The sequence below is a fragment of the Ictalurus punctatus genome, chromosome 18 (assembly GCF_001660625.3).
Source record: "Ictalurus punctatus breed USDA103 chromosome 18, Coco_2.0, whole genome shotgun sequence".
In the NCBI taxonomy this organism is placed as follows: Eukaryota; Metazoa; Chordata; class Actinopteri; order Siluriformes; family Ictaluridae; genus Ictalurus; species Ictalurus punctatus.
The window spans coordinates 17321414-17348688 of record NC_030433.2 but is presented as its reverse complement, the minus strand read 5'-3'; the positions used below and the strand labels follow the sequence as shown (position 1 = coordinate 17348688).

The window sequence follows — 27275 nt, the reverse complement described above, 5'->3', positions numbered from 1 at the left end:
ATTCAAATCACTCCCCACGCTGACTATTCTGACATTGGTGTTATTAGCTGCCTATTCTCATTGGTGTTATTAGCTGCCTATTCTCATTCTCATTCTTTCAAAATAAGCTTTAATGCATGCCAAGGCTTAGTCACCCAGACCACCATTAACTCCACCTGAGAAACCTTTTCCTTGCTTTCCATGAATGACTTATGAGTTCCGTGCATAACTGTGTGTGTATGTGTATATGTGTGTGTATGTGTGTGTGCACGCACGCATATATGTAAGAGAGACTCACTCAGGGTCGGTAAGTGGGGTGGTCTCATTGGGTTCAGTGGGGATTCCTCCCTCATGGTTGGGGGTGCGCTCTTCCTCAGTCCTCACTTCCACTATGGGCTCTTTTGACTCATCTTTCCTGTTAGAGGATAATGGATAAAAGATTTATATTTTTCAGATCCAGTACAATGTTATGACCTTAGGTACATATTATTGTCCTAAACAGCTTTACAGATTCTCGACAGAGCAATATGGCCACATTCTTTTTGTGCTATAAAATGAATGGTTGTCTATCGATGTAACTTAAAAGTGCAGATATAACTAATAACTAATCTGTCTAGTTGTGCTGCATGTTCCTGCAACAACACCAATTGTTAGACATTTTATGTATACAGTGCTGTGAAATAGTATTTGCCCCATCCTGATTTCTTCTGTTTTTGAAGAATCCTAAGATGTCTGGTCTTCAGTCCATAAATTGAAACTCAAACTCAACTGGATCATGCAGCAAGACAGTGATCCAAAGCATAGGAGTAAGTCCACCTCTGAATTGCTTAAAAGAAGCAAAATTAAAGTTTTGGATTGGCCTAGTTAAAGTCCTGACTTGAACCAATTGAGATGCTGTGGCAGGACCTTAAATGGGTAGTTCATGCTCAAATACTCTTAAATGCGGCTGAACTAAGGCAGTTCCGCAAAGAAGAGTGGGCCAACCCCCCCCCGCCCCGTTTTTTAAATTTTATTTAAAAAAAACAAAAAAAAAACTGTATTGCTTGTATCCACGGGTTTCCTTTGTTTTCATATTGTATTGCGTTTAAAGATCTGAAACTACTTAGTATGAGATATACACAAAAAACATAAAATCAGCATGGGACAAATACTTTTTTACAGTACCCATGTAACCGTTTTTAACTGATTTTTAGCTAACTATAAACACTAAATAGCAACTTTAAACTATTTATTTTCTCAAGTATAATTATGGAAGAGAGGCAATTTAATTATATTGAGGAAAAAAAGAGCTTTGTTCACTTTTTGTTAGTTGAAATTTTGAATTAATGAACCAAAATCAATTACATTGACCAATTATATTATTCCCTTCCTGTGTCTCATAGAAGATTTATAAACCTAGGATTACCAAAAATCGAGAGAAGTCCATTCAGCTCAGTAATATCTACATCTATGGTTATGACATGCATTTATTAATTTGTTTTAGTATTATGGTACATTTGTGTTATGATTTTTTTTCCCAGATGTGCCTTATTAACAGTTTGCATGAAGTAATCTGTGATTGGTTGCAGTATTACAAATGAACACATATAAACAGAAGAAGTTTAACAGCATGGTGTCCTGCTTCTGCTTTTTGCCCCAACCAGGCCAACTTGACTCTTCATTAGCTAAATAAATGTTCTCTATAAAGCAACTCATGGCTCCCTGTTGGTTCATAACTGACTTGGCTTTGGGTATGTCTTAAGCAGCTTCCTAGTTCTGTAGGCTGCGAATTAGTATATTGTGTACACAAGTTCGGGCACTGGTAAGGACCCTGGCTCACTACACAGTGGGACACTGATAACCGAATTTCTCACGACATGACTATGTATTAGCGTTGTAAAACGTCACCAAAAAATTCAAAACTTATTATATTAAATTGTATATGTCATATAAATTTGTTAGCTTAATCACATGCATTTCTGTCATAATATGTCAAGCAAGATCTTAGATTAGATTAAACAACAGAATGTAAAATAAAGTAAAAAATCGCTAACATAAGTAATCATTTGAGAAATACAATAACGATAACAAGCTACTTACATTTTTCGAGAAAGTTGGCAGAGAGCTTCAGAAAACATGACGTCATATCCAGTAAGGGAACATAGTGAGCATCGATGCTCCCTGATTTTTGCGGTGCATTGTGGGATTTTCCCAGTGCACTGGAAAGATTTTGTGATTGAGACAGCCCTTAAAATGGCCGACTGCCTGATCTGTGCCCTGGCTACTGAACTAGGGAGCTGGTTGAGACCCACCTTTTGTTTATGCTAGGTAGTTACGCAAATAAAACTACACTAGAAAAACATTCACAAAAAAATCTGACAGGTTCTAAAAAGGTGATGTACATTATTCTCCTGCAATGTTGTGAGTTGGACGATCAGTATAGTATAAAACAATATAGTAAATTTTAGTGTTAACATATTTACACAGAAAATTTGTTCTATGGAGGTTTTACTGATGTGGTTCAATAACAAGTGTTAACACATGGTGATCTGTTACTTCTGTTTTTTTTCTTTTGTTTGTTTATTTGTTTATTTATTTGTTTGATTTTGCTAAAAATTACCATTTGATTTGAAATGATACTACCAGACGCAAAAAGTCCAGGTACTACATACATTCTCAAGGACAAAATGTATAATGAAAAAGTGTTGTGCTTATAATGTGATATTTGAGACACAAATTTTCAAAAATGTTCTTAGAAAACACAGAAAACTCAATAGATCTAGAACGTGAAAAAAAAAAAAGTTCAGAAAACATTTTGCTAACCTAAAATTTGTAACCGGTTCAGGATTAATCATTGTATTTTTATTTTTTACTTTTCTAGCTTATTTTCAGGCATATCTCTGATTCCTGAAGCCATTTCACTTTTCAGATTATAGCAATGTGATTAGCATAAAACACCAGCTTTCAGCTCAGGTTAGCCTGGCCAATTTCTTTATAGTATTGTTCTTCCATATATTTAGGCTTCGGAGATTTTAACAGGCAAGATTTCCCTTACCTCATTGGCGCTCTGTGCTCAACACACACAGAATTATACCACTTACAAACCAATTTCACTGTAACAGTTAACTATAGTGATTTTATGTCTATGACACCGAGACTCCACATTATTCTTATTGCAACCTACATCATGGTGCCCTACTCCGAGTGAGCCGCCCATCATATTGCCATTATTCTCATTCATAGAGTCAGATAAGCTCCAATCAAGCCTGTTACTGATGGAGATGATAATGAAACTGGAGGTCTGATGAATGGCACAGTGCCTATAGCACAGATTGACACAAAACTGAGGGAAGCAAAAGAAATTAAGTGCTCACGTGAAAGCTGCCTTGCCCTCTTCAATGTCCTTGCCCTTGGCGGTGGGGCCAGACTTGCCGCAGAAGTTGACAGCAATGCACATGAGCAAGCCGCATTTGTTGAGGAAGTAGCAGGTGACGTCCACGCCGATCAGCAGCAGGAGGAAAACCACGATGAGAATGCCCACGATGGCTCCTGTACCAAGGCTTGAACCACTGGCCACTGGGTCTTAGGAAGAAAGAGAAAGAAACGTGCTAAGTGTAGGGTTCTTCGATGCACAAGACTTCTTCTGTGACTACGTCAGCACCAGATTGTGTACATTTAGATTAGGATAACACTTTACTAAAAATCTAGTTTGTGGCCAAGACCAAAAACATGAGTCTCCAGTGTCAGAATTTAGCACCATAGGTGATACCAGGAACTAACTTACATTTACGGGACTCAAGGGTAAAATGTATGACCTGCTGTTCTTAAATCAGTAAAAAATTAGGCAAATTGCCGGTGTATAATACTGTGTTTAGGACGTGTTATTATGGGAAAATAATCACATTCATGGTGTTACCATTAACTTTGCTTTGCGCTGGGCCACGTTACAGAACCTCTTCATTGATTATTTTTCTAAATTAGCACACCCAAGTCTTTTATTCTTTACATAAAAGGAATAGTGTAACATTTTAACCTAACCTTTATCCATCACATTTTACCGTGTGATGATCCACATTTTGTCCATGATCACCACAGTCAAGGATTTCAACATTTCCTTGTACTGAGAAAACAACATATAACTCACTGGAAGGATAAGGGCATTATTGAACGGTCAGCAAAAATTCAGCAGTCTTACGAAACAGACATGAAGGATTTATTTCTTCATGCGTTTTTAAGAGTTTATTGGATAATTAACAGTTATTATCTTTAAAGAAAAAAAAAAAAGGTTCCACTTTGAACAATTTCTCAAAAGGAAACACTCTCTTGTAGAGTTCTACTTAGAAACTATAAGGGTTCCCCCAAAGGGACAACCAAAGAAACTTTAATGCTTATGAAATTTCAAAAAGTGAATAAGGTTATACACTTTCCTCAAGGTTTTGTGGCAGCCATGCACCATCAGGCCATAATTGATGCACTTTGATGTTTTACTTTGAGTTATACTGATTACGTCTTGCCAAAATATAACCTCAAATAATTCCCTCTAAATAGTCCTATCTCTTAAAATATTAATTATACAGATTTAGAGCAACGCACACAAACATACTTGAGAGAAGAATTTAAGAAATCATTCCAGGAAAAATATTTTGAGAACACATTAACATTTACTGTCTGTCTCAACAACTATTCAGATTTTTTCCCCCAGTACAGGGAAGCAGATTAGATTAGAAATACATTAGATTAGAAATACAAAGGAGTGTTCCTGTAAACTAAACTCATCAACTCATGCTATTACTGTGCGTATCCTGACATAAAAAGAGTGATTGGAAATGTATTGAATTTTATTACAGATGATCACTTGTCTCTTAATTGTTGTGACCTAACTGTGACTGATAAAGAATAAGCTTTAATAGGGGAATCATACTTAATTTGTATAGTGATAGATGACACTATGGTTATGGGTTATAGGTTACTCAATGGTTCTTTGCATGTTTGATTTGAACAGGTTATCAATAACCAGAGCAAAACAACAGAAACAGTAAGTTAAAATATAATGCATCATTACTCATCCAGCTGAACAAATTTTTGGTGCGTCCCTAAGGGGAATAAAAAATATAATTATTCATTCCTCAATGAAGAACAAAGCCAGACACACACCACACACACAAGCTTCCTGTGGTTAAATACAATAGCTGAAACATACAAGACAACACCTTTTTCTAAGGAAAGACTCCATAATGTTTATGCAGTATAACACAGAATGCTGAAAACCTGATCATCCTGCATTACTCATCTGCACAGCATCCACTTTCAGAGGCAAAGGTTTTTGCAGCTTGTGTCTTCCATCTAACAAAGTTTTTTTTTACACAGAAACTGCGCTGGCATGAAATTGAGACTCTAGTCTTATTATTAAGGGTTTCGTGCTTTAGAGCATTGCTACTTTAGAAGACTGCATAGCCATATAAAACACAGGCTTACACATTGACAAACTCTGAAATTGGACCATGCTATGCATTTCAACAGGAAAAAAGTAAACAGGAAGTGCTGTACTACTTACCAGTGATAAAAATGTTTACACCATGGTTTACACCATGTTTACAACAACCTGCTACTACAAGATTTTCTTAGATATATGGACACAATCTGAAAAGAATCTAAATGTACAGAACACTTTGAAGGAGTGCGTGGGTGGTGGAAACATAGTGAGAACATTTGCCTTTGGTCCATGAGGTCATGAGTGCAATATGAGCTGTTAATATCCTGTTAATGTTCTGCTACTGTCATTGTGCCCTTGAGCAAGCCTGCACCCACACAGTACTCCAGGGGGAATGGAGTGGTAACCGAATTTGTGCTCAGAGCAAAAATATCAGCTGTCCATAATAATATGAATACATCTACAGCATTTTTAAAAACAATTATGCATATCCCACAGCCTTCTGATTGGTCAGGAGGTGGTGACTGATTTTCTATAACATCAGCTCTGACAATCGTTCCAGCTGCAAGATTCATATAATATGCTCATTCTAATATGTTACGGTTTCAATAGTAACAACTTCAGGGACTTGTATTGCGGACGCTCCACATTAATCGACAAAACAGCCTGGCCTGGCCTGGCAAATGGCTGCAGTATAAGAGGAATAAAAAATAAATAAATAAATAAATAACACTTGCTTGGAGGTGCTTTTATAGGAATATAATCAACTTCAGGTGGGAACAGTAACTCCACATCGCATGAGGCAACATTTTTTTCAATACTTAATCCCAGTCTGGGATAAAGTATGACATCCATTAGTGGCTTTACAATTAAAAAAAAAAAACCTACAGTGTAACAAGGTGTGATCCTGAATGACCCATAATTTATAATGTAAAAATTATGGAGGAGTAAACATAAATATACAAATGGTGGATCTTAAGTGTAATGGCTACAGATTAAAGCAGCAGTGTGTAATGTTTAGGGAAATCTGCTGTATGTGAGGTGAATTGCAATTATTATAAAACATTGACAAGACTTACTTTCATGCCTCCAACCTATCACATCTGACCCCACCTATTCTATTGAAAATAAGTTGTCTGTTAAAGGAAAGATGGCAGACGTGAGTGACTCTGTTCTGGGAAGAGGTCATCTCAGGGCCAGAAAAATGCAAATGAAAACAATACTTTAGCCACATTTCATGAGTGACAATATTACAAATAACAGCATGTAAAGGTGTTTTAAAATGTTTTAATATGCTTACTGTTTGGAAATATGATGTGGTTTTTCAAGGACACATGTTTAATATCACAGACTGCAGCTTTAAATATAGGAGATTAGATGAGATCAGATGGCAGGCCTGCTTGTTGATTAATGAAGATTATCCCAGAGTAGAGTAAATGCTAAATATGAGCCAGTTTGCAAGTTAATTTTTTTTTTTTTTAATGGAAGTATAGTCAGAAGCAGAAATGTAATGCAAATGTATCCTTGAAGGTGCAACAGTGGTCCTTAGAGTCCCCAATTATATACTGTGAATAACTTTAATATGTACACTACATCCTTTTGGTCTTCTACAGAAAGTAGAGGTACAAAAGACAAGCGACAGGTGTTTATACCCTGAAAGATACAGTTTATTTGTATAAATGTTGTATAGAGTTGTATAGATGACTGGAGAAACTGAGAAGCACAAAGTAGTGAAAAAAAGAGGGAAAATAGGAAAAAAAAAGGTTTTGCTAATTCAGCTCTTCTGCTGAATTAATATTAATTGGCAGCATTCACTGCTTCTTTTCCTCCATAACAGCCTCTGTGAATCCCTGTTATCTTTCTCCAGCATGTGCTTTCCAGTCAGTCATCACTGCCAGGTTCTATGCTTTTCAGGATTGAGAGCCTGGGCTATAAGGGATATGTCTGATTGAAGCACAGAGCTGAACATGAACACCTCTTTCAAGTTGACTTATTATTTCTTAGCTTTCGAAGATTAGGTTGGAAAACATTATTTCTGCAATTTTCTAATATACCAGTCTTTACTTTCACTCAATAAACATTTCTGCTGAACTCTTCTCATCAAGAACCGTTCAACTCAGGAAGTACAGTCTTAGCCAAAAAACCCTCAATGCTGTATTGGCTGTGTAATTAATTATCATTAGCTGACATTCTGTCAGGGTCTAAACTAAAATATCTATATCTAATGAAATGTGCCCTTCATTTACAGCCTTATAAATAAACACATTTAAATGTTTCAAGAGACCATGAATTATTGATGCGTTCAAAGCAGAGTTAAGACGGAAATAGATTAGAGAGAAAGCAATTCAATTTTCACCATGCTTCACATCGTAACCTGCAGCTTCAATGTGCATCAGTTAGTAAGGCATACTGTGTGAAACTTCTCTTAGAACACTTTACGCAAAAATCTGTCTTAACTAGTCTCTGTAGTTATATGAAATACCTCTTAAATCTAAAAAAAAAAAAGTGCTACTTCTTTCAAACAATATTTGTATTCATAATACCAAATACTTTTTTGCATCAATTTTTTGAAAGAACACCAGATAGCATTCTTCAGTTTGTCTCTCTGAGGGACTTCCTGGAGGGTTTTACTTTCAGAGAAGCTGTTAAGTAGATCTTCTTTAGGAAACTAGGACCCTTAGACATGCCATTATTCCTTGAGGAAACACACTTTTTAAAGCATTACTTTCCAAATACACATATTCTAAACTTGTAAACTACACCAAGTCACTACTTTGACTTGTATTTAAACAAAAAAACATATAAAGATAAGGTATTTGATGTTTTACCTAATCAACTGCATAGTTTTTTGAAGGTAAACATTTATTTTGAAATTGATGCATGCAACATGTTCGAAAAAAGTTGGGACAGAGGCAATTTAGGACTAATGGTGATGTGACAAGTTGAAATAAGAAGGTGATGTGAAACAGGTCAGGTAATCGTCTAATCACAGAATATAAGGAGCCTCCAAAAAGGCCTAGTCCTTCAAGAGCAAGAATGGGTCGAGGCTCGGCAATCTGCCAACAGATGCGTCAGCGAATAATCCAACACTTTGAGAACAACAAATCTGTAGGATTTTGGGCATTTCACCTTCTACAGTGCACAATATTATTAACAGATTCAAGGAATCAGGTCAAATCTTGGTGCGTAAAGGGCAAGGCCAAAAATCACTTCTGAATGCACGTGATCTCCGATCCCTCAGACGTCACTGTCTTAAAAACAGTCATGAGTCTGTAATGGATATACTGACATGGGCTCGGGAATACTTTGGTAAACACCATTTACCACTGCATACACAGATGGAAGTTAAGGGATATTAGCTGTCCATAATATGATGATTATTGGTTGTTCGATATGAGCAAAAGGGTGCTTGCTTACATTTATGCAGAGAACTGCAGACACAGGATGTGTAAAGCTTTCAAATTTTGCTCAGTTTGCCTCTAAGCAGTTTCTGCAACTCAGAGAAAGGCATCTTAAGATAGGCTATGTGGTAATCTAAAGCCATTATTAGATCATACATTAAAAAAATATTTTTATGCAAATCTAAGTTATGAACATATTTTGTGATTTTGATGAAACAGAATACGGAAAATGGCACACGGTTAGCAGGTTGTCCCGATTAAAACCAAAACACAAAAGTAGATGATCCCTACCCGGGGTCAAAATAGACTATTTTATTTAAATAACACATCGATACATAGTTTATCCTCTTCTTTCTGATTCGTCCAGAAATCTGCCATTTTACCCACAACGATTTAGCACGCCTAGCACCTAGCACACAGGCTTTCATTTCTGTGGAGTTCTCTGGGATCTCATAGAAACAGTTTGTGTCCAAGTCAGATTATATCAGAGTTTGTTGGAATATCATACCACACTGCTCAGACATTTCACGACCGACAAACGGTAATTGAACATTTTCAGTTTGTGAAAACAAACGCCGACCAATGCCAACAGGATTAACACACCGATCTGACAAAATCAAACAAACGTGTCTGTTGGTGTTGGTTGGCGTCTGTCTAGTGTGAACTAGGCTTTAGAAGAAAAAAAGATCCATCTAGTCCCATATATAGTCTTCTTTGTTTTGACCTTCTGGGGTACCACTTAGAGATTTCTATGTAGATCCATACAACAAACGGTTTTCCTTTCAGAAAAGATGGAACCCTTTTAAACTATGCTCTAGTTGTTCTTTATGTACTTTACGGCTCTTAGCTTCTGCTTAAAACTCTTTCTCTTTGGTAAACACTCACTTGTAGGGTCCTGCACAGAACCTCTAAAGGTTCCCCCAGATAGACAAGCTCCCTCAAGGGTTCTAGGTTTATTTAAATTTTTTTTTTTTTTTTGCATCATATGCGTTCTTAGAAGAAATGGTTCCACATAGCTGTTTTAAACACCCTTAAAAACACATTTGTTAACAAATACAACTATTCTTATAATGTACATTTCTTTCTCTTTTTTAAATTATCATTGGTAAACACTTTACACTGAACCTCCAAAGGTTCCCCCAGAGGGACAACCAAAGACTCCTTAAGGGTTCTAGATTGATCTTTTCCCCCCTCAGTGTTAAAAAACTATATTCTCATAAGAAAAAGCATAATCTAGCACCATAAAGGGTTTTTCTGTTGATAGTCTTGAAGGGACTCTTAAAGATTATATGTAGAACCCTACAACAGACATGGTGAAAGATACTAAACAAGTACATTTAAGTAGTTAAAGGTTCCATAAATTTTGTGCATTCAACAGGAACAGATTAGGATTCTACATTGGCGTCCTATAGTAAACTACCTGGATCAAGCAAAAAAATTTTTAGCATGTTTCCAATGGATCTTCAAGTAAAATTGGCTCTTCTTTGAACTATTCTTGAACCTCTGTGGAACCCTTTTACATAGTATACCTACAAAAAAAGGTTCTAGAAATCTACAACTTTTTTTCAGCTTATCCCTTTAGGGGCCCCTTAAAAGTTCTAATAAACTTACAACACTAGGTATGCTCTTCAGGAAGAGTTTTAAGCAGAATGCATTTAAAAAGCTAATAAACCCTTAACTATCCAAAACAACCTATGGCCCTGTTCACACCTGGTATTAACATCCGTATTGAGTTATCTGATCACAAGTAAACAAGATGCATAACCATTCACACCTGGCGTTAGTGAACACTTGTGTTCAGATATCATACATCATTTCCTCTAGAGGAAGGGTGCCACACATTTATAATGTCAGCCTTCTGCTGAATTTATTTTCAGGCAGAAATGTCCCACAAATCCTATTTTATATAAATGTAATAGGCTGTTTCAAATGCTTCACTTGCGTGGTCTGCTAACAAAACCTATAAATTAACAGGCGGTGAGACAACACAAAAAAGCGATGTGTCTCGCAATGATTACGTATTTTTTACGGATAGGACGATGAAGCCTTTGATTAGGCGGTCCTTTGTTGTTGTCCGAGACGCATTGAGATATATTCACGTTCACAGTACAAATTTGACCAGACCACCTCCAAATTTGGACTGAATGATCGGATCACAATGTGTAGTCAAGACGCATTTGAGTCGATTCACACCTGTACTTAGCGCTGTCCACTTACGATTGGATCACCCAGGATGCATGTTAATGCCAGGTGTGAATGGGGCCTAAGAGTGACCTACACTTATAGGCCATTTTATCAGTACGACTTACCATCTAGGTCACTCTGAGGAAATATAATATTGGTCTGTAGTCCATCTGCCTCAAGGTACAGTTTGCCACCTAGTAGCTACCCCATCCTTCAGTGGAAAGGTTCCTCAAAGGACCACCACAGACTACATATATTAGTACCAGCACAACACAGACTACTGTAGTATCTGTTCTGAAGTGGTTGACAGGCAGCTTAGAGGTGAGCTGACAAACTGTGCACAGCAAAGGTGGGCTACAATCAGTGGATGTATACACTATACAAATGGGTGACAAATTAAAGGAAAAAAACAACAAAGTGTGTTAGTTAGATCCTGAGCCACAATAAGTCAGCACAACAACTTCAATCCTACTTGGCATCAATTTTACAAATCTCTAGAACTGTACTGGAGGGATGAACATCACTCTTCTAAAAGAATAGTGGTGTTTTGATGGAGGTGGAGTCTAACATTGCACTCCAAAATTCTCCCATAAGTAAGCAAATGGATTGAGATCTGAAGGTTGTAGCATATGATTGACATCATTTTTATACTCAACAAACCATTCAGTGAGCTCTCATGCCCTGTGGATGGAGGCAGGGTCATCCTGGAAGAGACCACTCCCACCAGGATAAAAATGTTTCATTATAGGGTAAAGGTGACCAGTCAGAAGAACTTTGTATTGATTTGCAATGACTTACCTCAATGGGGACAAGTGGATCCAAACCATGCAAGCAAAATAAATACATTCCCCCATAAGATAACAGAACCACCAAGTTTTCCTTTAATTTTTCACACATCTGAGGCACACTTTCCCCAAGCATTCTTTGGATATGTAAGGGTTCTTAGCTTTCTAAAGGGATTCTACTTGGACTCCCTTCTGATATGGAAACGCCCTGTTGAAACTTAAGTGACAAACAAAAGAACACTAAGATTCCAGGTTTAACTAAGGCAAAGCTTAGAACTCATATTTTGGTTATCTAGTGCTGGTTCTTGATTTCACAGTTCTATGTGTTTGAGATGCCTCCTTCTTTAGTGTGTTAGAGAATTCAATGCTGGGATTATCACTTCTAAAATCTTCAACTGTTAGCACTTTTCCACCGGGTCTGGAGCCGGAGCCGGAGCTGGAGTCCAATCTTGAACCAGGTTGCGCTTTTCCACACAAAAAAACCCTGGACCCAATTCCTGGAGTTGAACCGGCGCTGAAATCTTGCGGGTCTTGAACAAGGGCACCTGACGCTAGTAGGCTGAGCTTTCACTACAGACCGCAGTTTGAAAGGTGTCATTTTTAAAAGCTTATTTCTGAGTTGCGTTAAACAATCACAATTAGAGATTAAACATGTTCAACAGTGGTCGGCAGAAGAGATAAATGCCCTCCTTGCTGTCTGGTCGCTGAGAGAAATTCAAGACTAATTGGAAAGTAGCATCAGAAAATGATGAGGAGATAGCATGGGAAATGGCCACCATAGGATTGTGAGATGAGATGACAAGAAAAGGCAATGGATTAGTGGATAGTGGGTTCAGCTTGCATTGTTGATGACATAGTGGGTTCAGCTCGCTTGTCACTGGAAACACGAGCTGGTTCTGAGCGAGTACCACCCTCTGGCCAAGCACCGGCTCCAGCTTCTCCAACAGCCCTGGTGGAAAAGTGGTATCTGTCTTATAGATAAGAACTGATCACTTACTCGGGCAGCGATACTATACTGCCATTCAACCTCTATCTCTCCGTCTGTATGTCTGCCAGTGTTTTTCTCCATCTCTGATTCCAGCTGTGTTTTGGAGAGCACATCTGGCTTGAGAAAATTGGAGACATGACTGGCAGCTTTAATCTACTGCCCAGCTCGAAATGGTTCAAGGCTCTCTGCGGCCTAACATTTGTTTTCCTCTGCACTGGGACACATTTTAAGCGCAGCAATAAATCACATCACACGTCTTAAGAACAAAGGCTGGCTCTGAGCTCTCCAACACCAAAGCCCCCACCTGCTGAGTCAGCAAGATGTCCAGAATGTCCTATAAGCTTCTCACCTGTCTCCACAAATTCTCACTGCACAGATGACAACCTGAATATGGAACACTAGCTGGAACATGAGGAGAAATGTATCAGGCTGTTTAAAAAGTTTCTTCTAGGTATGATGTATCTTCTAGCATGATATATGTGCATTTTAAAAGGAAATGAATATGTGATTCATGATTGTAAGCTGGAAGCTCCTCTTCTCTTCACAGAATACTGGATAAGTGCAGGGTTTAAAGCTAATCTGTATTTAATAACACATTTCCCAATAATATTTAATGAGCCAAACTATGTAATGCAATTTATTTTGCAGTAAAATTTGCTCCTAATTACTGTATGTCATCTAAGACTTTTTTTTGCTGTGTATAAAATAATGAAATAAACCATTGAATAAACTATTGCTCATAATAATAAACTATTGATCATAATACTGTGATAAAGCTAAGACAAACTGCTGTATTATATAATTGTATTGTAAAAACACAGAAAACATGCTAAAGTCTTATGTTTAGCAACAGATACAGCCACTTAGAAAACACAGATGAAGTTAATTAGACATTCCTTTTCAAACAGAATTTATAAGAATTTGCTTCTTGGCATTCTACTTCAAGCCAGCTCCAGACTTTCTGACATTCTCTAATAATTTTGCATTTAATATAAGTACAATAAATTGAATGGACCTGCTGTGCTAAATACTAAAAGTACCATGCTCTAGACTGATGGTCAAAAAAGTGTTCATCACGCAGAGAAGAGATTTAGCTACAGAGGGCTTGAATCACCCCAGTTTGTATTCCAGGTGGTTTCTGCTGGCTCAAATACAGAACAGAAAAAAATGATTAGCTGCATATGTCTCTGCAATGGCAAATTAAATATTGCAAATGTAGTCATTCATGAGATTTTTTTTTGTTTGTAACCTACAGTGGTGTTAATTGTTTGTGAGCCTTTTAGAATTTTCTATATTTCTTCATAAATATGACCTAAAGCATCATCAGATTTTCACATCAGATTTTCTTTGTCTACTTTAAGGACTTGTGTGAAAATATGTTGTTGTTTTAGGTCATATTTATGCAGATATATGGAAAATTCTAAAGGGTTCACAAACTTTCAAGCACCACTGTCGCTAAGTTGTGTTAGTCTCAGGTTAGCATAGTGCTTAGCTACATAACTATTTACATGTGGTCATGTCTTATGTTTTATCAGTGGAATGGAATTATCAGTATTGCTGGACTACAATGTGGTGTTTGTGGAATCAGCTTCTGGTTAATTAATTCCTACACTTTTTGGTATGCTATTATGTGTTGTCCTTTTTATAGTAACATTTCTGAGATTTAATGCCATCTATCCCACCAACTTATAACCAATTTCTCTTCCCTAGAATAAAATTGCTGCTATGATATTACGACTATGTCTGCTGTTCGCAAAAGTGGATACCAAGAGTGTGAAGCATGGATGAGGTCATGAGGGGGGCTGAACCATTTAAATTTGAAGCCCAGGCCAGGTCATGTTTCTGATGGTTCTAAAACCAAACCAAATTCCAATCAAACCAAAGCAAACCCAAAATAAAAACCAAACCAAACCCAAAATTAACACCAACTAAACCCTAAATAGAAATCAACCCAAACCAAGCAAAAGAGGAACCAATGGATTTGTGGTCCATATCACTCCACTGCCATTCATGTCTATGTGATTTCAGTGGTAAAATGTCCTACTGACTGAAATTTTTCTTGACTGCTTCTCACAGCTGACTAATGTACTCATCCTAAGCTGTTTTACTGAAGTTGACTGCAAGCATGTTACCTAGCTAGCATAACAGTTATGGCATGTAAACCATTTTCATTGCATGTTTTTCCAAGTCACTAAAGATTGAGGAATTAGTTGAGTCCTTGGATTAGGACAAGATAATCACAATGTTCAACAGTCAACCATAATATTTACAAACTTCGTACAAAAAGTATATAATGACACGAGCATGGGTGTAATCACAAGGAAGTGGGCCTGAGCTACCCTAATGTGGATATCAGGTCCATCCTAGATTTCTGATGGCAACAAAAAGGAACAAAAGGGCCCATATGTAGCATCATTACCAACATAATATACCATAATATCTCAGTAAATATACTATTTAAATGATCTTATTGGTAAAATGTGTTGGCAAACTGTTATATGCAATCTTGGCAAGGAAACAAATTTCAGTCTTAAATGTTGGTATCGTAAAAAATTTTTTTTAAGAGAACATAGCAGAGTCATTGTTCTACAAAGAGATAATTGCAATCTTCAACAGTCGCCTTAGATGTCTACAGTTAGTGTTGCAAAAGGTAGGTCTCTGGTCAATTAGCCTATACATGCCATGGTGCCATTAGCAATTAAGCAGTTAAACGCAAGGACAACAAGGCAATTGTGCGTTGTTTAAAATTGAAAAAATGTGGTTTTCCCCTCTCTGTTTGTGATAATGAGGTTAATTATCATTCTCATTAGGAGACATAATGCTTGCTTACTCGCTTTCCTGTTCTTAACCAGGCATCCGTCTAAAAACTAAAACTTTGGCTATAACCCTGGTGTGGTGTTAAAAAATGTCTAGGTGCTGTAATCCTACCAATTATTTTATACAAGTAAATAAATAAATAAATGTAATGAATAAAACAACCTCCTGCTTAACAGGCAGACCCAAGCAGGTGATTGGCAAGTGTTTCCAAGAATCATAGTGCATAATTTTTTATAATTTTATTATTATTAGAATCAGGAAGCAAACGTCACTCTAGAGATGTTCCCAACGTCATATGCGACTCATGAGCTTTTACATTGCAAGACATTTTGACATTAGTCATTTGACAACTGATTCCCTCCCTGCAAGTAAAAAAAACAACAAAAAAACAAAAGGGTTTTCAAACAACTTAATGCTTTTTGATGCACCAACCTTGGTTAATGACAGACAGTTGGCCAGAGGGATTAATATAGCAAGTGTCACAAACGTTCTTTTATTATAAGTGTTACAGAAGAAGTTCACACAAATGCCTATGGGTGTCGTGTTTGGTTTTCAGACAAGGAGTGAGGTATCCTAAAAAATGTCATTAAGAAAAGAAAACAAAATAAAACAAAAAAAAAGCTCTAAAAATTTAGCAGTCCACATGATGATGGATGATGACGAGAAACCACCAGTACAGAAGAACACACTTGCCTTTCACAGCTGAAGGCTTTGTGGGTCAGTTTGAACCAACAATCAGCACCATGGCAGTGTGGAGAAAACACACACTACAGTACGTTCACACTGTATTATGATCCAATGTATTATGAACTCAAGCTAGCATACGGCTATGACTCAAGATCCCATAGTGCGTCTTCCTATTGATCCAAGCTCTCATTACTTCTTCATTTAAAATGCATTTATCTTACTATTTTGTTTTCTTAAAGCCTACAATGATTACTGCATGAGAAGACATTGGTATGTAGTTACAAAACCGTATTACAGAATAGAATCAAATCACACTTCGGACAGTGGTAGTATGTTTTGAATACTGCATGTTCTTTTTCTTTTTTCCCCCTCAAGTAAGAAGCAAAGAAAAGAACAAAGTAAATCAAAATGAAAAAATCCAGAACAAGAAGCACACCGTCATAATTTGTTTTTAGAATTATCTAAAATTATGTACATTTTGTCACAAAAAAAAACATTTTTTTATATTAACACACAAACCTGACCTCTTGAAAATAACCTTCCATTATGAGCCCTGTGATCAAACTAATAGATCTAGGAAGAAAAAGGAATAAGAAACTGAATATAAATTCATGTGATCAAAGCAGGACTTGTATAAAATCCCTTGGTTGAAGATGCCTTGTCAGTGATAGTACACTGAAAGCATCACTAAGAGAAGCCTGGAGACGTTCTTGGTAGGCACAAGATGTTCTACAGTGCTTCAAAAAGTCCATGATTAAAAACAAAACAAAACAAAAGCTTTCAAACCACACAGATGGTGCCTAATTTTGACAGAAAAAGTCATAGGAATAAACAACAGAGAGTGTAAAATCAATCAGAACGAAAAACAAACATTCAGAATGATGCAAGTATTGAGTACTCGGCGTAACCCCGTTAACATGTAATTGATATTTCTTTCTTTTTAGTGTTGATCTTGTTTGTTAAGCTTGCAGTGGGATCAGAAGATCAGAGGATCAGAAGGTTGGAGGTTGGAGAGTGGGCCAGGGGGAAGCAAGCACTCTTCTCTTCAGTCGAGCTCCAGTTTATGAGAGCAAGAACACAGTCAGCATGGGGAGCATGAGAGTGACCAGAGCGTACGTGACACAGGAGCAGCCAAGTGTAGCTGAAGAAGCCAACACCGCGGCCACACCATAAACACAGCGGCAGGAGACCACAGCGACAGTGCACACCACCGCAAAAAAACCCCCAAAACAAAACAAAAAAAAAACAGAACCACGTTTCCAAAGGAGAGGGAAAAAAACATAAAGAGAAATCAAGACCGAAGTGTTTTTGCATATGAAAATGTGATGGTCCAGCAGTGTCCAAGATTACGGATAGAGACAGAACAAGGGAAAAAAGAAGGGAAGGAAATGGGAAAAAAGAGAGAAAGAGACAGAGAATATGTCAAATACAGAAACATAAACTTGAAAGATTACTATAGATTAGAAAAGAATAAAGGAAAATTCAAGCACATTAATACAAACAAATAAAGAAAAGTCATAGCATGTTAATAGTGCAGAATGAAGGGGCAGCATAGCAAGCCATTGGTAGAGGATATACAGAGATGGTAAATGATGAAGGGACTGGACAAACAATGCGTGGCGTAAAACATTAAGCAACTTCCCTGTTATTAAACATAATGAATATTTTGTAAACAAATTTGAACCCTGATTTATTTAATAATTTCTCAATGTACAGGTGTATATATATATATATATATATATATATATATATATATATATATATATATATATATATCTATGAAATTAAATAATGGTTTCTCCTACTGAACTGTTTTCACCAGGGAATGTTGCAGTTGGACCAAAACCTAAAGCATAAACAAGCAATGATGCAACATGGTGTAAATGGTTTGTTGGATGACTGACTGAGCATTCCACTGTTGCTAAAACTGAGCAACGTTAGCAGCCATTGCTTTAGAACAGCCTCACTCCTGGTCAGCTGTATCTGGGGAGATTTGGATAGCTGAATGGAAATTTACGATGGATTAATGTTAATGCCTCAGTGTTACAGTTCCCACCAAAAGACTTAAGAGTTTACATTGCATTATGTGTCTCATCCATGTACCAAAGACAAAAGGTCAGGTATTATGTAGTCTCAGATTGCTGATATCTTTTCCCCCTACCTTTTTAGCCAAAAACTTCAGGATCATGAACTTTGCAATCTGACTGGCTCGCTGCACTTTGTTAAAATGTGACAACAAACTTTTATATCAAATCCCATGACACAATGAGATTTTTGGAGCACAATAAAGTCACTGGATTTAAAAAGTTCAAACAATCTTTAAAGTTCTTCAAAAAGTTTTGGTTGAATCAGCGGGCGGGTAAATAAGATATCTTTACACGATAGAGAAATGTTAGGCGGCTTGTCGTTTTCAACATCAGTCAAATGACGTCTTTTTAAAAAAAAATAGTTTCATGATGAAATGTGCTAGACTCTCTAACAAAAGCCAGAGGTCTGGCTTGTGAGATTACGTATGTATTACATAGATCTAAAGCCGATAGACCTTTATGTAATCTGGTACTAATAAAAACAGAGAAAATAACTGAGACAGTTTCTGAGCAGCTGCTTTCGAGGCTGAAGCAATGCAGATGCTCGACCAAAAATAAAATCCTTGATGTCTTTTGATTGCCCACATGTTACACACTGGAGATAACTACTTTGGCACAACAATGTGTAAGCGTGGGCCCGTTCAGTAAATAAGGAGCAAAAGAAAAACACATTGAATCTATCTTTTTAAACTCAATCCATCTGACCCTGAACCATCTGCTATGCCATAGCAGTCTAAGATCCAAACCTCCCACTGTTTTATTTGACTGCTTCCCATCAAGCGGATGAGAGAAAGCAGGTGCCATGCACCAGCACAAGCCTGTTAGGTCCCCAGAAAAGCATTAACAGATTAATCTGGTTAAAGCACCACCATGCAAAACCAAAGGCTGCATCCCCACAGAGACAAGACCCACAGTCCAATCAGCAAATGCTTGGTACTGCAGTGAGCCTGCAGTAAGCTGAACCTTAGCCTTTCAGACAAAGACAGAGACAGAACTAAAGCAAAACAGAAAGAGAGGGCCCATTTCTTTGTCCGTGGGGAGGCAGGTTACATAAGAATGCAAACTTGTCTGAAACCACAGCCCTGCAAACAAAGCACAAAGCAGCCAAAGCCAATGGAAGGGAGGGGTGTAGGGGTGACAGGGATTCTGTGTGGCTTTGCTTCTTGAGTACCAAGCAGAAAATCTCATCTTTGCCGATAGAATCTTTGAGTGGGGCAATATAGCTGGGTGAAAGAGCAAGCCGAGGGTTGCCAGAAGAGTCAGGCTGCAAGTAAAGACCTGGAGTGATACGAAACTTGAGTCACATCTCCAGGCTTAACCCCCAGCAGCTCTCCTAGCCATCTCTTACTGTTTTATGGCTCTACTGAGCTAAACCAGTCTCATCAAACTCTGACTGTATCGCTGTCTGTAAAACCAGGAGAAGCCTGGTCACAATCCAGATAGCCCACATAATCCCTAACCAGAGCAGAGGAGAAAAGAGTTAACTAGGGCTAAAGTGGAGGCTTAGCGGCTGCGGGCTGTGCTGATTGACAGGGGCTATGGCTGGGATAGGGATTACAAGGGAAGAGTCAAAATGAATAATACCTGGGATGGCTGTGGGTTCTGCAGAGGTCCTGAAGAAGAGGATGCCTGGCTGGGAGCGGCCCTGCTGGTTCTCTGCCACCACAGAAACCTCATACTCTGTGTTCCAGTCCAAACCTCTTAGCACCAAAAACTCACTGCCATTAGGAACACGGATCACAGGCTTCCAAGTGTTCTGGTGTTTCTGTTTGCAGACAGGCATAGAAATACACAAATGGTTAGTATGGGTGCTCTCCATGTAACAGTCTGCAACCTGACCTCCAACATAAACCCAATCAGAAACAGGAAAGACAAGAACTATGGAGAGGCAACCCCCCCCACCCCCCACCATCCTTAATTACTGTTGCGTCTCTTTTTTTTCTTTTAACTAGAAATCTGTTTCTGACTAGACAACCATAGACTAACATGTCTGACTTATGATATCGATTATGTGGCAGTGTGTCTCTGACTGGAGAAGTTTTTTTACTGGAGCACTTTGGAGTAACGTGCTTCTTACTGGAGACCTTTGTATCTGACTGTAGAACAATAGGTGACATGAGTCTCTATGGACCACTCTGGAGTATCATGTAACTGATTGGAAAACTATGGATTGGTGTATTTCTGACTGGAGAACTATGGTGTGACATATTTCCGATTGGAGAACAATGGAGTATCATGTAACTGATTGAGAAACTATAGATTGGTGTATCACTGACAGGAAAGCTATGGTGTGACATGCTCCTCACTGGAGGACTATGGAGTATCATGTTACTCCATATCCCATCATACTCACAGGTCTAAAGCTCACTAGGTACTGTTTGATGGGGGAGCCCCCATCATCCTGCTTGATCCAGTTGACCTTCATCTCATTGCCTGGGGACTGCAGCTTGGCCTCCAGCATTGGAGGATTTGGTTCTCCTGAGGAAAACACATGTATAGTGAGAGAAGAAACAAGATTTGCTTGGGTATAGTGTGAGTGTCCTAGCCCAGGCCCCCGACACGTACACTGTAAACACAGGAGGCTTAGCTCACACCCTTTAGAAATCAGTTATTAACTATAATATTCAATCCAATTTTTGCTTAATCCTGAGCGTATGGTATTGCGGTGTGCCAGGAAAGGTCACGATTAAAAGGCCCTTATCGATGTTGAATCAGTGAATGTTCAATTTAAAGCCTACTAAATGGTAGAATCATTACTTCCTGAACTGGGCTTTATAGCAAAAGTGTCATGCAAATGACATTACTTACAATGCTAATGAGTTTTAATACAGAGACAATTGTTACCCTTCATGTATTCAAATAATTTTACAGCTGGTTTAGAAGATATGCTAGGAAAAGTAAAATGAAGTAATTTTCTCAATATAGGCTTATATTTTCTGGTATCGATATGTACTTGCTTTGATGTCATGAACCGAGAATGGTTCTCTCTGCCTCCCTGAAGTATTCCTGGTCCTACCTAAATATTGAAGATGCATCATTACCATACATTCCAACAGGCACAGAATAAAATATCTATAATTCACTGTGACACTGCTGACTAGGTGACTCATAAATGTTCACTGGAGCAGAGTACGCAGCATCCTTCAAACACTTATAGGAATGTTCTTTCTTATCACGCTGTTCAGCATTTATTTTCCAAATGAATGCTCTATGTCAATAGTTGGCACTAAGCTAGCTAACATAACATAGGTTAGGTCATGTTAATTAACATAACATAACTAACAATCGGTGCAAAAGAGAAATGTAACACAATGGAGTGTGCTGTTTTAGAAAAATTTGTCAATGACAGGTCGGTATGGTGTGGTGGTAAAAATGGATCATTTTCTTATAACAGAATGTCTCCAACAGCTCTATTTGTCTTACAGTAATTTGGCAATGATATATGTTTATTTATTAAAAAAGATATGTTTTACTTTTTTATCCATTTATTTTTCCATTTACCCATTTTAATGCTGTGGAATATGCGTTATAAGAGCTATGAACAGTTGTTACCTCACCAGCTTCTCTTTTTCTTTCTCTTGAAGTTAATAAGGAAAAAAAATGCAGCTTGGCATACTACTGAGAAACTGAGCTGACACTGGAGACTCCTTCTAAAAATACTAAAAAAAAAAATTTCCTCAAGGAAAACTTGAGGAGATTTGAAACAGATTTAAAAAATCTGTTTATGTGGCGCATCCATCATGCAAGTCCCTGTGTAAGCTGTTACTACAGAAACGATAACTCATTAGAACGAGCATATTAATTATAAACCCATGACTTGCCTTGCAACATCTTCTGAGCAGTCTGCACTGTGGTTATTAGCTGCTTGATAGCAGGGATATCTGTTGTTAAAAATTGCACCATTGTCCAATATTTCTTTATTAGCTTTTTATATGCAAGATCAATTCCCATTAGACTGTAGGGATGTTTTGTACTGTACACTTTGGAGCAGTTTAACAACATGGTAAAGTGAGAACAATTAATCTGCTGATTTTAATCGTAACCATCCTGGTATGGGCAGTAACTTAGTGCTGGAGCTGAGTGTTGAGAGATGGCATTGCGGTATATATTTTTGAGAGGCATAATGAGGTCTTTCGTTAAACCATTTTCTGAATATTGAGCATTAGTGAGAGTTCCTGGCTCCTGAGAGAGGGGAGTTAAGACATGGACCGTGTTTGGCGGTAATGAGAAGAGGGCTGGAGCAAGAGGGCACTGCTGCAATGTACTCTCAGTGGGAGCTTGTTATCTCACTGAGTCTGCTGCCTAATGACAGTGCTCCCTTAATTATCCTGCTCACGTTGATTGGAGGAGCTCCTCCATTATTTTTAATAATATCAGCGAGGCCAAGGGTGAGCATAGGCTGCTTGTTTGGATTGTTAGCTGGCCACCTGTGTCACCAGAGGAACCTGGGAGGAGACTACAACTCTTGTGGATTAATCATAGCAAATAGTGGCAAGTACAGCCCCATTAGCAATTGGTGTGACATTGGCCAAAGACGCCACTGCTAGCTTCTCTACACACAAGACGGACATGGGTTATGAGATGACGTAAGCTATAGCTACATATCTGCGTGGATGTAGTACTATAATGGAATGAGAGAAAAAATTCATGACCCTAGTGGGAAAAAAAAGGATGGATTAATCTTGAAATATTGCTGTTCATTTTCCCCTTGTGGTGTTTTACATCAGGCAAAGGCACTTTTACAAAGGTACTTTAAATAGATACAGACCATTAGCTTATTAGTTCAAACATGCAGGAAACTAGATCTTAGATAATACTTGGTTATTTTTGGCACTGCATGACCCTAATATTATATGCATGCATGGCACTGTATGACCCTCATCTAAATGAACATAAAAGGCCTAATAGAACCTTATAACATTAGTAAGATCATGGCTGTCACAACACATGGCTTGATGCTGAAATCCAAATAAACCTGGGTTAGTAATAAAGACAGCATTTCATTCATAGATGGCACGCATCAATGGAAATTAGCGATCCAGTCACCAGCATCATTCCCAGTTAGGTGAAAGTTTTCCAGATGCTACGAAAGTAAAAGGGTTAAAGTAATAAAGAAGACAGATGGACAGACAGAGGCATGCTCTACCATGCAAGAGTGAGACTGCAGTCTCTGATTTACATCCCAGTCTACCAGGAATGCCAAGAAAATTAAACAAAATCAGAATCCAAGTCGTCAGTTTCATTTTCATGACCCAGGGTAATGACCAGTGTACAGTACCTTAAAAAGAGAGAGAGTGATGTGCTCTATCAGCATACATGAAAACCAGACTATGACAGTGCAGACGTGGACACAGGCACACATAGAACATGCATGCGAGAAAACCATGGGACCAGGACAAGTCGCAGGCCTGAACAGAAGTGTGTGTAAACTTGCATCCGTGCAGCAATGTATAGTGGAACTGTTGTATAACTGTTAATTTAATCAGGAAAAGTCATATTAGAGATGGTGCATGCTGGAAGTGGAACAATATAGTGTAGAAATACATGATATGCTGTTTCAATATTAAATCATGAATAGCACAGGAGAAGAGTTTAATTTTATGGGTAAACTGATTAAATATTTAAAGAAACAGACTTCATTAATTAGAAGTTTTTTTTTAAATCTGGTTGTTCTTTAAAATAAAAGAAATAATAATAATAATAATAATAATAATAATAATAATAATAAAACATATTATAACCTGGAGCTTATATATTTTGTGACATATAGAATACTGATTAATGCTGTAGTATGTAACATTTGGGTATTTAGAGATTTGGTGACCTCTCTAGTAGTGATATGTTACTACAGGCAACTTTATTGTAGAACCATCACAATTTTTATTTTTAATTTTCTATTTGAACTGACATACTAAGATGAAAGTGTTATTTATCCTCTTCCACATACATGAGCTTACTGACACCCACGAATGGCCAGTGCCTCCATGATTGAGGGGAGACAGAGTTCCCTCCCACCAAGACAGCATGGCCAATTTTGCTCCCTTGGCTCTCAGCCATGGATGGCTGTGGCACTGTTGGGATTTGAACTTGCTATTCAAATTGTAGTTTCACCACTTGGAAGTACTGTTTGTTTGTTTTTTGCATAATAGTAACCACACAAAAGATTTCTTTGGTATCATGGTCCCATTTGAGTTGTGGTTCCCATGGCAATTAACACCTTATACTTTGTTTGTTTTGGTTTCTTTTCTAGTCCTGTCATTCGATTCTGTTAACCTGTTTTGTGTTAGTTCCTGATTATGTTGCCCTTTTATATCCTCTGTTTGTCATTCTTTGAAAAGTCTTGTCATGCTGAAGGTACATTCACATATACAGCAATTTTATCACTGCACGTTGCCAGTCGCTGTACTATGAAGTCACCAGTAGGTCTTCCTACCACCAGCATTGAACTTTTGGCAACAAATCAGTTTTCTTGCCAGTAATTTAAACATTCCAGAGGGAGAGCATTTGTATACAAAATTCACCAGTGTATATACAGTCATGTGACAAAATAAGTACACCCCATGGAAACGGTTGACTTTTTTGACATATTTGGGCAAGCAAACATTTGATGATCTTTGAAACAGTGCCTATTAATGAAGTTGATATACTTCAACTTACACCAGGCTTGCCGGAATATTTGACCACTTTTCCATGCAATATTCTTTCAGTTGCAAGATGTTTGAGGGTTTTCTTGCATGTACTGCCCGTTTCAAATCCGGGCTTTGACTAGGCCATTCCATAACCCTTAATTTCTTCTTTTTGAGCCATTCCTTGGTGGATTTGCTAGTGTGCTTAGGATCATTATCCTGTTGAAAGGTCCACTTTCGGTTCAACTTCAACTTTTGGACAGATAGCCTCACATTATCTTCGAGTACTCTTTGATATGATGCAGAATTCATAGATGAATGAATGAATGCAAGCTGTCCAGTCCCTGAGGCAGTGAAGCAACCCCAAACCATAACATTTCCACCACCGTGCTTCACAGTTGGTATGAGGTGCTTCTCCTGAAAAGCTGTCTTTAGTCTGCACCAAACATATCTGCTGTTACTGTGGCCAAACAACTCTATCTTTGATTTGTCTGTCCAGAGCACATTATTCCAAAAGGCCTGGTCTTTGCCTATATGCTCATTGGTCTTGCAAAGGCTTTTTCCTGGCATGCCTTCCATGCAAGTCATGCAGGTCAAAGCTCCTTCTGATTGCAGAAGCATGCACTTTGACACCAACAGCTGCAAGACTTACTAATGGATTAAATTTTGGGGTTCTTGGAGACTTCTTTTTGCATCAGACGGACTGCTCTTGGGCTGAATTTGCTGGGATGGCCAGTCCTGGACAAATTGGCAGTCTTTTAAAATCAACACCATTTGTAGATTATTTTGCTTACAGTGGAATGATGTATTTCAAATAATCTTTTTAAATCCCTTGCCAGACTCAAAGGCATCTGCAACCTTTTTTCTGAAGGCCTTAAATAACTCTTTAGATCTTGGCACGATGACTCCATATGCTTCAATAGCGAAGGAAACACCAAACACTAGATATGAGAGGGGTATAAATAAGACAGGTTCCACCTGCACTCCCTAAGCAGGTTCTAATCACTGGCACACCATCTTGAACATTTAATTCTAATTTTATGGACTTGAAGGTGTGATAAACGTAGGGGCAAACTTACTTTTTCCATGTGACTGATCTGTTTTTTGTTCATTTAAATTGTGAAAATTACTACAAAATGTCAAAGAGGATCAAATGTTTGCTTGTCCAAATATGTTAAAAAAAAAAAAAAAAAAAAAAGGCCAACAATTTCCATGTGGTGTACTTATTTATTCACATGACTGTATACATCATATCCTATGAGATGAAGGAGAAGCAGTGTGTGCTCTTTGCCACTGCGGCCATCTATCTGCGGTGAAATCGCCAGCGCTGTACTGCCTTTTTCAACGAAACAATTCAGACTCGCAGGCAGCATGGCGGATCACGGATCATGTGTGCTTGTCTGTCATCATTCTCATTGGTAATCGCTGCACCAAGTTGTCACAAATTTGCATTAAGTGAAACCTTTCTCAACTTTCTCGTGTTGCTGGACACGCCTGCATCTAGTCGCCAATAGTCGCTACTGCTCATGTCGACAGCTTTCACTGAAAATGAATGATTTCCAGTCACGTTGTCACTGTGAGTCACTATATGTGTGAACGTACCTTGAGCCTTGATTTTTGTGTTTTCTAATTCCATATTCTCCTTGTTTTGACCCTTGCCTCTTTTCCTAGTTTCTGATAGTCCATTATCCATGTTTAACTATGACTGAATATGTTTTGACCCCGTTATAGACTTTACCCCAATAAAAAGAGTTCTATATCTACTCATCACATGATATACTCTTTTTCAAAACAGGGGTGGGCAGGATATAGAACAAATTTACAAATTTTTAGCTGCATAAAATAAATATTTTGCTGCAGTCCATCAGTCTATTATTTAGCACTCTGCATTATCCTTTATTTTATTGCACACTTTAGTGCATGTTTTCAATTGTTTCTACTCTTAAAAAGTGTGGTTTTAATTTAAAAGTAGGCACCATGCTATATAAATATTGAATAATTTAAGTAAACTAATTATGAAGGCTACCGTGACAACCTAAACACCAATGATGATTGGCTCTTATGGGTTCAGGTAATGTTAATACTCCCTGCATCAGGATTAATCTCATGGTTTTGAATGGTGTGGTAATATATATATTCAATGAGTATTCAATTAATTTATATGTTTGTAGCATGATGACCTATTTCTGATGAAGCTTGAAAAACCTGTGCCAAATCACACCAGCCTATACCACATTTTATAGAGATATTTTTTCCCTACTGATTCTTCTTTAATAACAGAAAGGTTACATACTGCAGCTTTAACAATATT

General features: G+C 37.8%; 1 protein-coding gene across 11 annotated transcripts in view; it reads right to left on the bottom strand.

Moving 5' to 3' along the window:
- ncam1a (neural cell adhesion molecule 1a) overlaps positions 1-27275 on the bottom strand; it is a 318752-nt gene that overhangs the window by 15214 nt on the left and 276263 nt on the right. For 8 of the 11 annotated variants that reach the window (XM_047162039.2, XM_047162041.2, XM_047162045.2 and 5 more), the window contains 4 exons: positions 20692-20816; positions 19923-20103; positions 3333-3540; positions 278-394 (listed from right to left, as the gene is read on the bottom strand). In XM_047162039.2, coding sequence (XP_047017995.1) covers positions 278-394; positions 3333-3540; positions 19923-20103; positions 20692-20816 — 631 coding nt within the window. Of the gene's footprint in view, positions 1-277; positions 395-3332; positions 3541-15788; positions 17393-19922; positions 20104-20691; positions 20817-27275 lie in introns of those variants that run through there. The other 3 variants (XM_047162050.2, XM_017492990.3, XM_047162046.2) reach the window with 2 other exon arrangements.